Raw genomic sequence first — 14,662 nt, forward strand, 5'->3', positions numbered from 1 at the left:
ACACACTGCCATGCTTTTAACAGGCTACTCTAAACTGCAGTAAATGCATATTTGGTCCCAAAGTCGCACTAGGGCCAAAAAGTCAAAAGAGTCAAAAGAGTTTTGAGTTCAGTTCAATTTCGTCTACTTATTTGAGGGGTTCAGTCTAGTTTACTTACATCTGCAAAATGTTACACTTATACAGTCAGGAATTGATACTTAAAACTGATGAACTTTACACGTATGCACATGTGCATGCACACCCACACACCCCCACAAACTGAGGTGAACTCAATGACTCAGAAGACATGACAGCTGGGAGCCTTATCTGAGCCATTTTGCCTGCCTGTATTAGCGCTGAGACATGGATCAATATGAGAAGAATTCGAGTAATCTGCACATCCTGTGCATTATTGATAAATATGATTAAATGGACTGTATTAAAAGAGAACAATCTTTTTTTCCACAGCTTTTGCACACAATATTACACGGGAAGCGGTAGGTATGTCTAAATATGCCTAAAGTCTTAATCTTGTACTCTTGGTAACTGTACCCTCTTCACAAAATAACAAAATGTATGAAGTTGTAAAGTAAATCATAAAACATTTTGGAAAATAATTGCTTTAAGGGCTCGCTCCTGGCTAGAAGTATTCATATCAGTTTTGGTCGTCATTGCTATTTTAAGGGTGGAAAAGGCAAAAAACGCAAAAAGAAAGTCATTAGCATAACTGACTTTCAAGGTGATTTCAAGGAGTGGATTGGTTAATAACTGGCTCCAAGCCTAGTAATTAAATTGTCAACCAATGCTGGATCAATTAACAACACTGAATCAAATCTGTTTGGCCAGCAGGCGTCCCTTTCTGCACCAACTGGCCAATTTACTTGATAACAATATTATGGAGCTAGCCCACAACTCACATATACACCACATCGCATGTCATTACCTGCAAAAAAAATCAAAAAAATCACTGGGCTACAATGATGAAATGTGTAATGCAGTTAGATTACAGCCAAAAACACCCTTTAGATCTTGGACAAATTTAATTTCTGATGCGAGCGATTTCCTGCAATTTCCACTGGCTGTTTGAAATCTGAGGACGTGGTGGTGTCAGGGAGGGGGTGTGGTTGCCAGTCGAGGAAGGATCCCACTCACAGCCTGATGAGGAAGGGATGGTTCACCTCCGTCAGCACCTCCTTCTCGTTGTGGACGTGCTGCTCCTGCTTCAATCGGATTACGTCGGGAATCTTCATGGCCTTCAAGGCGAAGAAGCCTCTCGTCTTCTTGTCCTTCACCAGGAAAACCCTGCCAAATGTACCCGTACCTGTCAAAGGTGGCAGGAGGAGAGCTGCCATTACAAGGGTGGTCCTAAGACCCCTGCAACCTAGCGATGGTCTGAGAGGTGACACATCAAATGCTGGGTCCTTGAATCTGCAGTAATATTTTTTACTGGGGACATGATTTGACAGCCCACGTTATCTTATGCAGCGTACGAGCGTCAGACTTAGAACAACACCAGGACCAAAATCAAAGAAAATTATCCGACGTGCTCAACCATTAGATAACAGCCACAAGCCCAACGACGATCAACAGTTTAGGCATTAGCAACAGCCTAAAGCCTCAGAGAGCCAATGAATTACGGATCCAGTAATGGGAGCACTCAACAGGCTCCTGATAAATCCAAAATGGCTTCCCCATTTGTCATACTGTGCCCTACGCCGGTTGGAAGAGCAACTGCAAAGTGCACTATGTGTCAAGCAGGGAGCCATTAAGGAGCTACTGTTCATCTTTGATTTCAATTATCTGCCAGATGTGACTACAGCATAAGTGTAGCGTTTAGGCTCTTGTGGCCTTTTTCGTGTTCCTCCCTTGACGACACAAACGCTACCTTCTTCTTCCCCAGTCCCTGTCTGTTCAGCGTGGGCACGGTTTCAAACTCTACAGGTTCGGGTATGCTATAGCAAACAATGAATGAAGGCTAGTTGTGCTGCTTGGCTTGGCATCAAACAGCGCTAACATAGCCAACAAGAAGCACTGTTAGCTTTTATTGAATCCCTTTAAACTCCTTTGCAATAAATATAGTTGTATTTGTTTTCATGCACAGTGCTGAGAGCGTCGATCGCTCTTCTGCTCCAACACTATGTGCGCGCGAGGGAGTGTTAGTATGTGAGACGAGTGCGGCTCTGATCAGCACACCAAGACTAGTACAAAGCCTCCGGTGGGAGTGCGGAGGAAACATGGGGCCTTGCTGAGGTATAGATCCAGAACTGCTCACGCGATCGATAGTGATGACTTGGATGTGTCTATACAGGCAGGGCCTGGTACCCTGTACCTCTGACCAATACCTACCCTATGGCCTTTCTGCAGCTTTGCACGTACACACGCATTTCTCCGTGATTATTTCGCACCATGTTAGTTCATCTTCAACCAACACATGCCATCCTGTTGTATTAGTAAGCAATCAACATTGACAAATGGACACTGATCAAATTCATTTGAGTATAGTTGAAATTGGCATGGTGTCAAGCGAATAATGCATGAGTTACACAAGCACTGGCTTGACTCGACTACGACAAGAAAATGGAGCTGGAATATTGTTGCAGCAATGTAACCTCTCTTCTATTGCCTAGTATAAACATCGTAATCAAACAGGAACAACAAGTTTTTTTTCTCTCAAGATATACAGTTGGCAAAAAAGTGTGAGATAACCTAAATAATATTTTTAAGCTATGTTCATACTGTCTGGCATAAAAGAACAAGATGACCCTTGTGAAATAACAAACGGAATTCTAGTTGTGTTTTCACAACTTCACCTAACACAAAGGCTCATTGTTCAAAATCCACTGTGTATCCACGGCTACATACAATAAATGCAACTGACAACAAAGCAACTGCGTGTGTCAGTCAGAGAGGGGAATTACTTAGGAGTGGAGTGTGTCTAAGCATGACCTCATCACGGCAAGAATGACACATTATTAGCTCACCCTTCCTTAAGGGGTGCTGTGCTCGGAAGAGCAGCGAGTTATCCGAACTGACAAGGCCACACACCCAACGTTGGTAGCAGTGAGCACGTGGAACTGACGGTACCGCTGTTGGGCGTGTGGCGGCAAGGACCATGAGGAACCTGGGAAGTGTTTGAGAGTAGGACAATAGAGAAAAATCAAAAGTGCAGCACACGCTTGGACTTGCCTGCTCGACGACAGCGATGAGGATTCGGTTGGGCGAATCTGTAAGGTTTTTCTTACAGCTGCTGGTTGTTCACGAAAAATTCGCAAAAGCCATTGAGCCTCACAATGGCGATAGAGAGCTGAAAGTGATGATGTACATATAAAGTTTGGAAATTAACTCTGTACTTTATTTGTGCTGATCTAGTCAGCTTAAATGTTTTGTGTCGGCCTCAGTCTGGTTTGCTATCCAGTTTCTTCCTTAGACAGAACCATTGTGCTCCAAACGAACAACTGAACTCAACAATTTTCAGAACACACCCAAGACACTGAATATGCGCCACATTGCATTTGAAATACCGTGCAATGTTTTGTGCAATAAAGATTACAAACAGATGATCTCACTTTCAGAAGTAAAAGCAAGCAACAAGCAGCAGAAACGATGACCCTTAAACACACGGCACCTGCAGGGTACACAGTTAATGAATGGAATGCTTCAGTATTTTAGAAGATAACATTCCTCAAAAGTGAGTGAAAAGTAAAACTGCTCAACTATGCAAAAGTGACCAGCTGTGTACAACTAAAATCATAAACAAGGTGACCTTGTGGAGATTGTGATTTTTTTTCGGGCATGGGACGCTACTTTTGGATCATTTTGTCTTTGGTTGCAAGATCCCTTTTGACCAACTGACAGACGGACGACCCAAGATCAGCTTGCCTTTCATACAACCAAAGAGAAACAAAACTGCTTTCAGATAAGGCACCAAAAACCTCTCTCCAAAGGGCCACACCCCTAACAAGCTCCAGCCCAAGTTAAAGCAAACCATGAGAATATTTTTGAAACAGCATAAAGAGATAATTAAGCTAAATTGCACACACATGCTTAGGTTTTGTCTGCACTTGTGCAATGGCACCTTTATTTGAATTGATCTGGTGGGTGGACATCCACTGTGCTTGAGAAATGATTCAAGCGACCACATCGCTGCCATATACAAATGCTTTTAACACGGCCTTTATATTTGTGTAAATTTGGTTAATCCACTAAACACTTTGCTAGTTAGGCCCCGAACGGCTCCAAGAAACATTGGTAATTTCAAAACATGGCACACCCTTTGGAACCACGGTGACCACTGCAACACTAAACTGTTTCATCGATTAAACTTGCTGAAACTGCTCAAGGGTCATTCAGGATAATTTAGAATCAGTCTCCGTGAAACGAGAGGATCTTTCACGAGAGACAGTAACATTCTGACCAACTGATCCATCGCTAAACGCAAGAGCAGCTCCTGAGCGCCTCGTGACAAATAGAGGTTACCTCATTTGTCCGTAAAACTCTATATCAGAGCGTGAACATTTCTCCACCGCCCAGTTTTGGTACCGTAATTCAGTGTCAAGCTGCAACTCAAGGGAGTCATAGATATCGCTGATTCATGACAATGAGCCATTTCCTAATCATTTTAATGTCAACTCTGTAATAAGAGCATTCAGACGAGAGCTTAAGTGATTCGTTACAGGCTGTAAATCCCTAGCATCCGACCAAAGGCTCAGCAAATTGGATTTTTTATGCTGGTCCTAATGCTATATGCTTTCCATCCTGCCACGGTTCAACTGGAGGTCTTTTCCCTGAGTGGTGAGAGTTACATTTTACTTTTACGCATTCTTAAAAAGGGGGGGGGGGGGCTTGATCCATTATTTCGTAGATGGACATAAGGTTGTCTTTTAAAAGAAATATATGCATATGCAGTTTGGTGTAAGCTGTAAGACATGTCCATTATATGAGGATCAGGGATGTGTGCAGAATTCTGGGAATGAAATCAGCTACTGTAGTGCCTGACTTGAAATGTCCACTGCAATATAATCATCTAAAAAACAAAACACTATGACAAAATACTACTGTCAAAGCAATACTAATTACATATAAATTCTAATGCCAATTACAATCTAAATTCACCAGATGCAGATTCACTTTGAATATGCTTTGTGTCCAATCAGTCTTGGTTAATTTTGTGTGTCATTAAATTAATTCACAGCTAAGTGACTACATTTGTATTACTTTGCCTGTGCCTACTTTTTGTTTAGGGACAAACTCGAAACTGCTGGTTATAAGGAATAAAAACAACAACAACAAAAAAAATTACCTATTCTGAGCCCATTCAATTGACTACTTTCTCAAAATTAAGCAAATTATGGACTGTGTTTATGACCATGGAACATGATTTGCTGTTTGAACTTGCTGTGAAAATGAAACCAACACGACAGTACTCGTGGCTGTGAAATATAAGAAAAGTTGTTGCTGGTGTGTATGAGTGTATGCTTGAGTGTGTGCGCACATATGTATATGCACGAATCCTGAGGCTCTTCCTCGGTCCCTCTCAGAGCTGTCCTTTAATTCCAATATTGGAGGCCAAAGAGACTGACGATGACATCGTTTCCACTGCTGTCCCCTCACGTGCACGCTCACAAGACGATGCCCTCTCACGTGCATGCTCATAGGATGACATCTAAATATATACAAGCAATTGTGTCCGTCACCCAGACTCGTCACTGTAGTCTTTGTCAGTCTTTGTTAGTCTTTGTCAGTCTTTGTTATAGTGTACAGCAGGCCTCTCCAGAAGCAATAGAGACCGAACTTGGAACGGGAACTATTAAGCTTTCCTACATTCCCTTTCCAAAGATAGTTTTTGCACAGCATCTTGCTGCTCGACATACTGGTTTTGTCAGTGATAAAGACATCAGGACGCTTCTGCCAGTACAACTTAGTCAAACACAAGAACACAATTCTGACAATTCACTGTATTTTGGTCCCTGTCAAACATGCCTCTCCAAATATTTCTCTGCGCTCCTAAGCATGCACGCGCACACACACACACACACACAGACTCCTAAAATAGCCTTTTCTAACACTTCTAACAGTGGAGAAGGTGCTTGATATAACTCATTAAAAGGTGTCTGAACTGTTACAGGAAGGAAATCTCCAAGGTAGGAAGGAACGGCACAGTACACAAACCATTATAGAAACTATTCCGAAAACTCAGAAGTTTAGAACATCGGCGTCTAATTATCCCTAAAAATCACCAAGTTCCTGTTAAAATTGTGTACGTGAATTAAACATTAGTAAATGCGTTTATATATTAAGAAACTTTAGTAAAATAGACAAGAAATAGAGGAAAGCGAGACACACATACACACACACACACACACATATATTATATATATATATATATAAATAAAATGTATGTATGTATGTTTGTTTGTTTGTTTGTTTATTTATTTATTTAAAAATAGCCTAGGGTAGCTAGCGGAAGGCGAGCACAGGTGCACCCCGACCGTCTCCACGGGTGTGTACCCCGGGCCTCGGCGCTACTCAGCCGAGAAAACTCAGGTTACAAACCCTATGTTCTACCGACACCATTATGCAAAATAACTTAACTATGACCCATAACAACATGTTTCTAATGCGAAGCAAGGTTGCTGTGCATTCCGGCGGATGATTAAGTGCAATTAACTTTAGTGTGTGGTTATGAAAAACCAACTTACCAACGGTAGCAACCGTCTCAAAATCATCCAGAGAATAAGTCCTATTGTTGCTCACTGATAACGCCGCGGCCGCGGCAGATAACGCGGGGCTGCTCGCTCCTGTCCCGGTAGTCTCCCGATAAGGACTGCCTTCATTGTTCAGTCCAGCCTTGGCTTTTGTTGTTGCCATCGTCCGCCGGATTTGGATACAGCGCGGGGTCTTGTTTCTAGATAATATCCTTTTCGAATTATTCTGCTTTGTTTCCAGAAGACGGTCTGTTATTGATTTAATGGACGTTGAATTGTCTCGCTTAAATTAACATCCCCTTTGTTCATACAGACCTGACTGTGGCCCTCCCTCCGGTAGCGCATGATAACACGCGAGGTGGATGACTATTGAGCAAGCTTCTTTCCTACGTGAATCCCAAATACTCCATGGCAGTCGAAATGTCAGTTACTCGTTACTTTCTAAGTTGAAAACAGACTAACAAAAAGGAGAAGTTGACTAGAGCCACAGCGCAAAAACTAAAACTTTAGCCTTGTGAATCCAAGAAATATTCCGGATGACGCTATGACTGTCTAGGGTGCGGTACGCTACGTTAGTTGTTGGTCCCGGTCGCAGTTTGCCAGATATTTGAGACATTTGAATTATTTACTTCCCCCTTCCGTCCGTAGATCGAAACCCGAACCCCGGTTCCCCCCTCAGAAGCCTACTGAGCGGTAGGAAAAGTGAGAATTAGTTGAAAATGATTGACAGTAGTATTAACCAATTATATATGGAACATGTGAACGAGCGCCAATTGTGTAATCGAGGAGGCGGGGTATAATTTGAGCGACAGCTACGACAGCGTGTTTTCCTCGCCTTGCACATGTACACATAACGCAGGCATGACCACACCTTGGTAACTATTGGCTGCTAGAGGGACGCAACCTCGGCTGGAATGCAGCCTGGACTATGAAAGAAAGAAGCTAGAGTAACCTACCCTACGAAGAAATACAATTCATTTACGGCATTGTTACTGCAGTATATCTTTTCTTTTTTTCTACATTAGCTTTTCCTTTCTTTTCTTTTCCTCTTATTTAATAATGGGTCTTGGCTTATCACCTATATAGATCATAGATTTGGATGACCATAATATTTTCTGATTAATTTAATATTTGCTATGGTGTATTGTATATGTATATATATATATATATATATATATATATATATATATATATATATATATAAAATCAAGCAATTATATATATAATAATTATTAATATATAATTAAAGTTATAATTCAAATTTTATATATATATATATAGATAGATAGATAGATAGATAGATAGATAGATAGATAGATTATATATATATATAATTGCTTGATTTTATATATTTATATATATATATATATAATTATTATTATTATTATTATTATGAGATTATATAGATAAACAAACATTTTCTTTGAATTTTGTTTCCATTCCAGTGAGCAGTGGAAAGGTTGGATGGTAAGGAGAGTTGCTAGAGGAGATCCTCTTTGCACAGGGTTGTCCTAAAATACACCTACATTTTAGGTTGTTCTAAAATCTTTGGATACACTAGCATACTAAGGGTTTGACAAATACACACACACACACACACACATGCACACGCACACGCATGTAATATACACACACACAGTTAGACTCACCGACCCTCTAGCAGTGTCTTAAGTTTGCCTTTGGTCTGTGCATGCTTCTCTATGGGCCTGTGTGCACTACATTTAACTACTGCAGCAGGCTGTTCCAGCAAATGTTATTTAAAACAAATATAACTCACCTTTTGAATGTCATTTTCACCTTGATGGAAGTAGTCGAGTCACAATTCAAGATTGATGTGGAAAGCTGTACAATGAAGTATTACTTTCTTTCTTTATCTTCCCTTGTCTGCAGCCTTTGATGCATCATCTGCACCTATGAATCACATTAGTAAGGTGTGCATCCTCCATCAGGTATGTAACAGCATTGGCTATCATTTTGAGTTTTTACCATAATGCTGTCAGTCAAACAACAGCATGAGTCCTCTTGAGTTCTTGAGTGGTAAAAACTAAATGCCAGAATGTTTTGCCTCTGGCACCATTCTGGAAACACCACACACTTGGTTACAATAATAATAATAATAATAATAATGTGCAAAACTCTGTTTGTTGTGGTGTGGCAGTAGCTGCTGCTATTATACAAGTGGGGTCATCTCCTCTGCTTTTGTAGAGGCCTGCACTGTTGTTATCATGCTTATCGTGTGCTTGTGTCAACGTGCCTGGAGTCATAAGCTTGTAAAACATCAGATCTGTTACAGATATGGCTTTCCATGGGACAGAACTTTATGCCATGTTATCGTAATGCAGTTTTGCACACTGGATTTTCTGCTAACATTTAAACCCAACTAATCCGTTTAGAGTCGTTTGTTGTGTATAGAATGAAATATTGGTCTGTCTGTTTGTTCTTGTCTGTTGCATCTTGTCTGACACAGCCCTGGCAGTTTTTCATGGTCTGGAGAGCTGCCAGTCATGGCAGTCAGTAGCAAGCATGAAGAGCAGTTGTGCCCAGCGCCGCACTAACCCCACACAGTCCCCACAGAGTCCCCGCAATGACCCCACACGGACCCTGCACTGACCCCACACAGTCCCCACAGAGACCCTGCACTGACCCCGCATTGACCCCACATGGACCCTGCACTAATCCCACACAGTCCCCACAGAGACCCCGCATTGACCCCACACGGACCCTTCACTAACCCTGCACAGTCCTCACAAAGACCCCAGGCTGACCTCACACGGACCCTGCACTAATCCCACATAGTCCCCACGGTGACCTCGCACTGACCCCACACGGACCCTGCACTAACCCCGCACAGTCCCCACAAAGACGCTGCACTGACCCCAGGCAGGCCCCACACAGAACCCGCACTGACCCCACACGGACCCTGCACTATCCCCACACAGACCCTGCACAGACCCTGCACTGACCCTGAATACTGCGCCTGCCAAAGTGACAGCAATTCTCAGGTGGCATGGGGTCAAACGGGAGACAGGTGTGACCCTAAACTGATACAAGCTGGCTCTCTGACATTCCCTGACATTCTGGACAGGAAGACCAGGCAGTGACCTGCTCTTGTCCAGCCATCTGTTGCAACACTCAAGAGATCTGAGCAGAGTAAATTATTTATTAACCGTAGTGCCATTAACTCGTCATATATATATGTGTGTGTGTGTGTGTGTGTGATGCTCAGGGCGAGGAGGCTGGGAGGAGGTGGGGTTGACCCCATACTGCCACAGTGTCATGTTCTTCTGAAATCCAAGCTAACCACTCTTGCCTCTGCCCAGCTGCCTTCCCTCCCTGCTTCAGCACAGTGGACTCAGCTAATTACGATCCCTTTGTGAGGTTTATTGGAGCGTGCTGCAGCAGGCGTAACACTAAACCCTGAGTGAGGAGTCCCTGCCCTAGAGAAAGGGCGCACATAGAATAAGACATGGGAGTCACATATTTGTGCTCCGGCGAACTCCATCGGTAGAGGTCTCCTGTAACAGGCTCGAATAGAAGCGGCACCTACACCTTCATGAAGATGCCACATATAGTGCAGTGACCTGGAGCACACAGGCGGCTGCTGTGAAGAGCCCTGATTTGTGCAGGCTGGCTCCCAAGCAAAGCACCTGGCTTGGTGTATCAATCAAGCCCAACCGTTCAAACCAAAAGCGGGGAGTATACTTTTCCATCAACTTTATGCAACTGGGCCACCAGGCCCTATCAGCATGTGAGGCCACCAGGCCCTATCAGCATGTGAGGCCACCAGGCCATGTGAGGCCACCAGGCCCTATCAGCATGTGAGGCCACCAGGCCATGTGAGGCCACCAGGCCCTATCAGCATGTGAGGCCACCAGGCCATGTGAGGCCACCAGGCCCTATCAGCATGTGAGGCCACCAGGCCATGTGAGGCCACCAGACCCTATCAGCATGTGAGGCCACCAGGCCATGTGAGGCCACCAGGCCCTATCAGCATGTGAGCTTAGCCTGGCGTTTGGCCCCGACCTCAGTTCCAGGATGTCACGAGAGGGACGTGGTAACAATCAGAGTATCTGAGCCCTGCAAGAGAAGTGCGTTGAAATGCAGCTTGTTCATCCCTTCGTTCCTGTCTAGTCTGGAAATCCGTGTTGTGGAAAAGAAACACAGAGAGCCCACAGGGAGTCGATCAGTGACGCTCAGCGGACATTCAGTGCAAGATCAGTGGCGCTCGGACATTCTGTGATTTCTCCATTTCTTTTTCCCCCTGCATTCAGCTGCATTTATCGATCCTCTGCTGTTGGCACATGGATATCCGCGGCAGCGTTGCACACGCTGCCTCATGCACAGCCAAGGAGCTGCTTTTCCTCTTTTCCATCGCCCTTCCCGCGTGTGCTGTTTGCCGCGGCACCCTCCCATGAGTGTGTCTCCACGCGTTCTGGTCTTTAAGTGCATGCAGCGGAGCAGGCAGCTAGTCACGCCTCCCAGTCTCCCGCGGTCACGGCGAATCGTGTTGCACTCCGTCAGGCTCGGCGATGGGGATCGCTTTGGGGAGTTTGCGTTTGTCGCGCCGGTGCCCGGAGCTGTGGCTCGGAACGTGGCCCCATCTGTTTAAGATACCCGGGTGCGGAGTGGGGGGTGCGGAAATGGGCCCCCTCGTCCCAGTGCTTCCAGCCCCTCGGCATCTCGCCATCTGTTTTTTGGCGGGTGTCGCCCTCTAGCTGTGGTTGGTGTCAGTCCTGTTTTGGAGCTCCTGCGGTATTTTGTTTAGGCATGAAAGGCTTAAAAAGAAAAGGAAAAAGGAGCGAAGGAGTCATGTAAAAAATGGGAAAGAAAGAAAAGCATACCGGAAATAAATAATCAAACTGTCTAATACCCCGAGGAAGCATTTTCTTCCATCACACTAATCCAAACATGTTTTCTTTCACTCCTCCTTCACACGGAGCCAGTGAACATCAGATCAAAATAACAGCAGGCGGCAATACAAATAAGATATTTACGATCAGATCGCACAAACTCCCTCTCTCCCTCTCTCCCCCTCCCCCCGCTTGTACCCTTCACACACACACAAACACGGCAATATTGGTGGTGTTGGCACCATCCAATTATCAACTGAGAGCTGTAGAGACGTGCTTGGATGTAGCAACTCTGTCTACACTGACAGAACAAAAAGAGTGCGCTGTTGAGTGCCGGTCGCAGTTGATTACGAGCCGGCGCCCACGGGGAATGCACGGCAGACAGCGAGCTGCACGTTTTAGGAGATGCGCGCCTCGCACGTTTGCGCCGGGAATACCAGGAGAGCAGTCGCGGAAGCGACAGAGGCAAGGCGAGACTGCAACGCTGCCAAGGAGCGTCGCCCTCAGGGGCTGGAAGGTGGCAAAGCAAAGAGGTTTCAAGGCTCAGCGATCAGATGCACGTCTCCTTTTCATGGCTGGCGAGAGGTAATCGGCATGTCGACGGAGTCGCTTCGTGTGTGTGGAGCAGAGCAATGGGACTGGAGCAGAGCAATGGGACAATCAGCACGCAGTGCCGCTTAGCATGAAAGGCTGAACTGTGCAGAAGCATCGCTGCAGAGGTCAGAGGAGTCGGCCCTCAAAGAGACTCCTTCTTTACCGGCATGAAAAGAGTCTTTTACCTTCCCCCTCCCATCAGATGCCAATGCATGAACTCTTTTCATGTGAAAAGTGTACCACTCTGTCTCGCCCTCTCTCCTCCTTTCAGTTCAGTTCAAATCAATTTAGCTGATTTGAAACCTTTATTGGCTTGACTGTATGTAGTACAATATACTTAAAGCACCAAAAAACTTAATAAATTGACCTAATGAACAATATTATTATTAATACTACTACTACTACTATTACTACTACTACTACAACTAATAATAATAATGAATAAGCACAATATCTGCAATAACAACCAAGGCATATGTCTATAATAATAATGGCAAATAAACAAATAACATTTTAGCAAGATGTTAAAAACATCAGTGGAGAATATGGTGTGTGTGTGTGTGTGTGTGTGTGTGTGTGTGTGTGTGTGTGTGTGTCTGTGTGCGTGCATGTGCGCGCGCGTGTGTGTGTGTGTGAAGGGTACAAGCCTATGTCTTCATCATGTGGAGTTGTGGGGCTTTTGCTATTCTCCTGGGCGTTTTGTTGAGAAGCACAAAGGCAACAAACTCATCGCCTGCTTTCATGAGAATAGGCCTGCTGCTCGAGACTCAGTGTGTTACAATGCTTTGTACACACACTGATGTAGTGCTAAGCCTGCTTTTACTTCTCTCTCACACACACACACACACACATACACACACACACTCACGCATGCACACACACACACACACACACACACACACACACACACACACACACACACACACACACACACACACACACACACACACAAACACACACACACTGCAGTGTATAATACACATAATAGTGAAGTGTTGGTTTGCTCAGCCAGAATCATTTAGACTCTGTTCAGCAAACAAGCTGTGGGAAAATGCTTTGATAAAAAGATGAACACATAACACTAGTAAAGTTGTCTTTCATCGTTAATATTATCTGAGCATTGCACCTTGCACCTAGAGATTAATTTGAGATTATTAATTTGAGGACGGCATCAACCTGTTTTCCTTCTTTATTTTTTTTCATAAAAAACATTTTGTTCATCTAAAATCAGACTCAAGATTTGTTGATACATTATCATACATCTACAAAGCATATATGTGCAGCATACTCCTCAGTGCTTTTATTAGAAACACCTACCCTGTACCAACACTGTTTAATTAGGAACACCTTTTCTGTAGGTGCATTTAAGTGTTCAGACTGTAGAGCAGACTGTACATCCGCAGGCACACACAATTCACCAGCTGCCCTACACACCATTAATCACTGGTCACTTTCTGACCACAGAGGACGACAGAACAGGATATTATTCATGTGTTGGACTGTGTGCAGTACAGCATTAGCAGTGACGTGGTAGTGGATGGTGGTGAGCGGTTACCGGGAACACCATCAGCAAAATCAATAGCAGTATTGCCAGGGGTTTTGTATTTGTCACTGTTTCAGCTGGACTGAAAGAGGTTGGAAGCATGACCACGGATAAAAAGGCTTGAGGACCAGATAATGGCTAACACACAATGGGCTGTTGACTCTAACTTAAGACCTGCAGGGGGTTTCTACTCAATAATTGTATGTAAACATTTTCTACACCACTTAAACTAGACACTAACCTTTAATATAAACTTCAAGCTTCTGTGTTTGGACACATGAGTTGTAGAAAGTGACACTGCTGACAGGCTCCAGGGACTGTTCTGCTCCTCCGAGCATGGCATTGTGGGTCATCGCTCCAAACTGGCCACACAGATAAGCCCTGGAGCCTGCTGGGAAATGCGGTCCTCCTAGCTTTATCAGTCTCACACAGGGGGCCTTTCTGCTCCATAATTCTCTGTGCCAGGCGGATAAGCGGCAGTCTAGCCAAAATGGGGAGAGAGAACATTCCGGAAGTCTGAGCCGCTTCACTGAGGACACACAGTGGGGGTTAGGGGGAGGTAGAAGACCAATGTGACTTCTAAGAGTGAAACATTTCACTAGGACACACTGCATAAGACTTGACCTTAGATCTCTAAATCTGTTTTATCATAGTGCTTCAAACACATGAGGTATAGAGCAGTATTGATTCTTACTAGTGATTGTGGATTCAACTATATGGTTGTGAGGATTTGTGCAAGCAACAGAATCCATAAGACACATGGTTCTGTAGGTTTATTCAGTACATGTCAGTTTGCGATAAACACTGAGCAGATGGAAACAGTTATAATAAACTCTCCTGCCTGACAAAAAAAAAAGCCCCACACACATTCACTTTAAAATGTTTCAGCACCGACTAATGACCCATTTGGCAAACTGATTTATTCCACTCATCCCTCATTATATGTTTCTGGTGCACACCCTTGTGCCCCAATACCTAGTGCTTTGACATG

At 44.2% G+C, this 14,662-nt stretch overlaps 1 protein-coding gene across 9 annotated transcripts in view; it reads right to left on the bottom strand.

Annotated features, from left to right (window-relative positions):
* Positions 1-7,372, bottom strand: part of prkx (protein kinase X-linked) — a 32,131-nt gene extending 24,759 nt beyond the window's left edge. For 7 of the 9 annotated variants that reach the window (XR_014118211.1, XR_014118209.1, XR_014118208.1 and 4 more), the window contains exons 1-2: positions 6,679-7,371; positions 1,133-1,301 (exon numbers count right to left, since the gene is read on the bottom strand). Coding sequence is in view for 4 of the 9 variants with exons in the window: in XM_035535027.2 (XP_035390920.1) it covers positions 1,133-1,301; positions 6,679-6,847 (338 nt within the window). In the remaining 5 variants the exon portion in view is untranslated. Of the gene's footprint in view, positions 1-1,132; positions 1,302-6,678 lie in introns of all 9 variants that reach the window. The other 2 variants (XM_081701159.1, XM_081701160.1) reach the window with 2 other exon arrangements.
* Between the last annotated feature and the right edge of the window lie 7,290 nt (positions 7,373-14,662).

Source organism: Electrophorus electricus, chromosome 18, assembly GCF_041902795.1.
Source record: "Electrophorus electricus isolate QZ-2024a chromosome 18, ASM4190279v1, whole genome shotgun sequence".
NCBI classification, from domain to species: Eukaryota; Metazoa; Chordata; class Actinopteri; order Gymnotiformes; family Gymnotidae; genus Electrophorus; species Electrophorus electricus.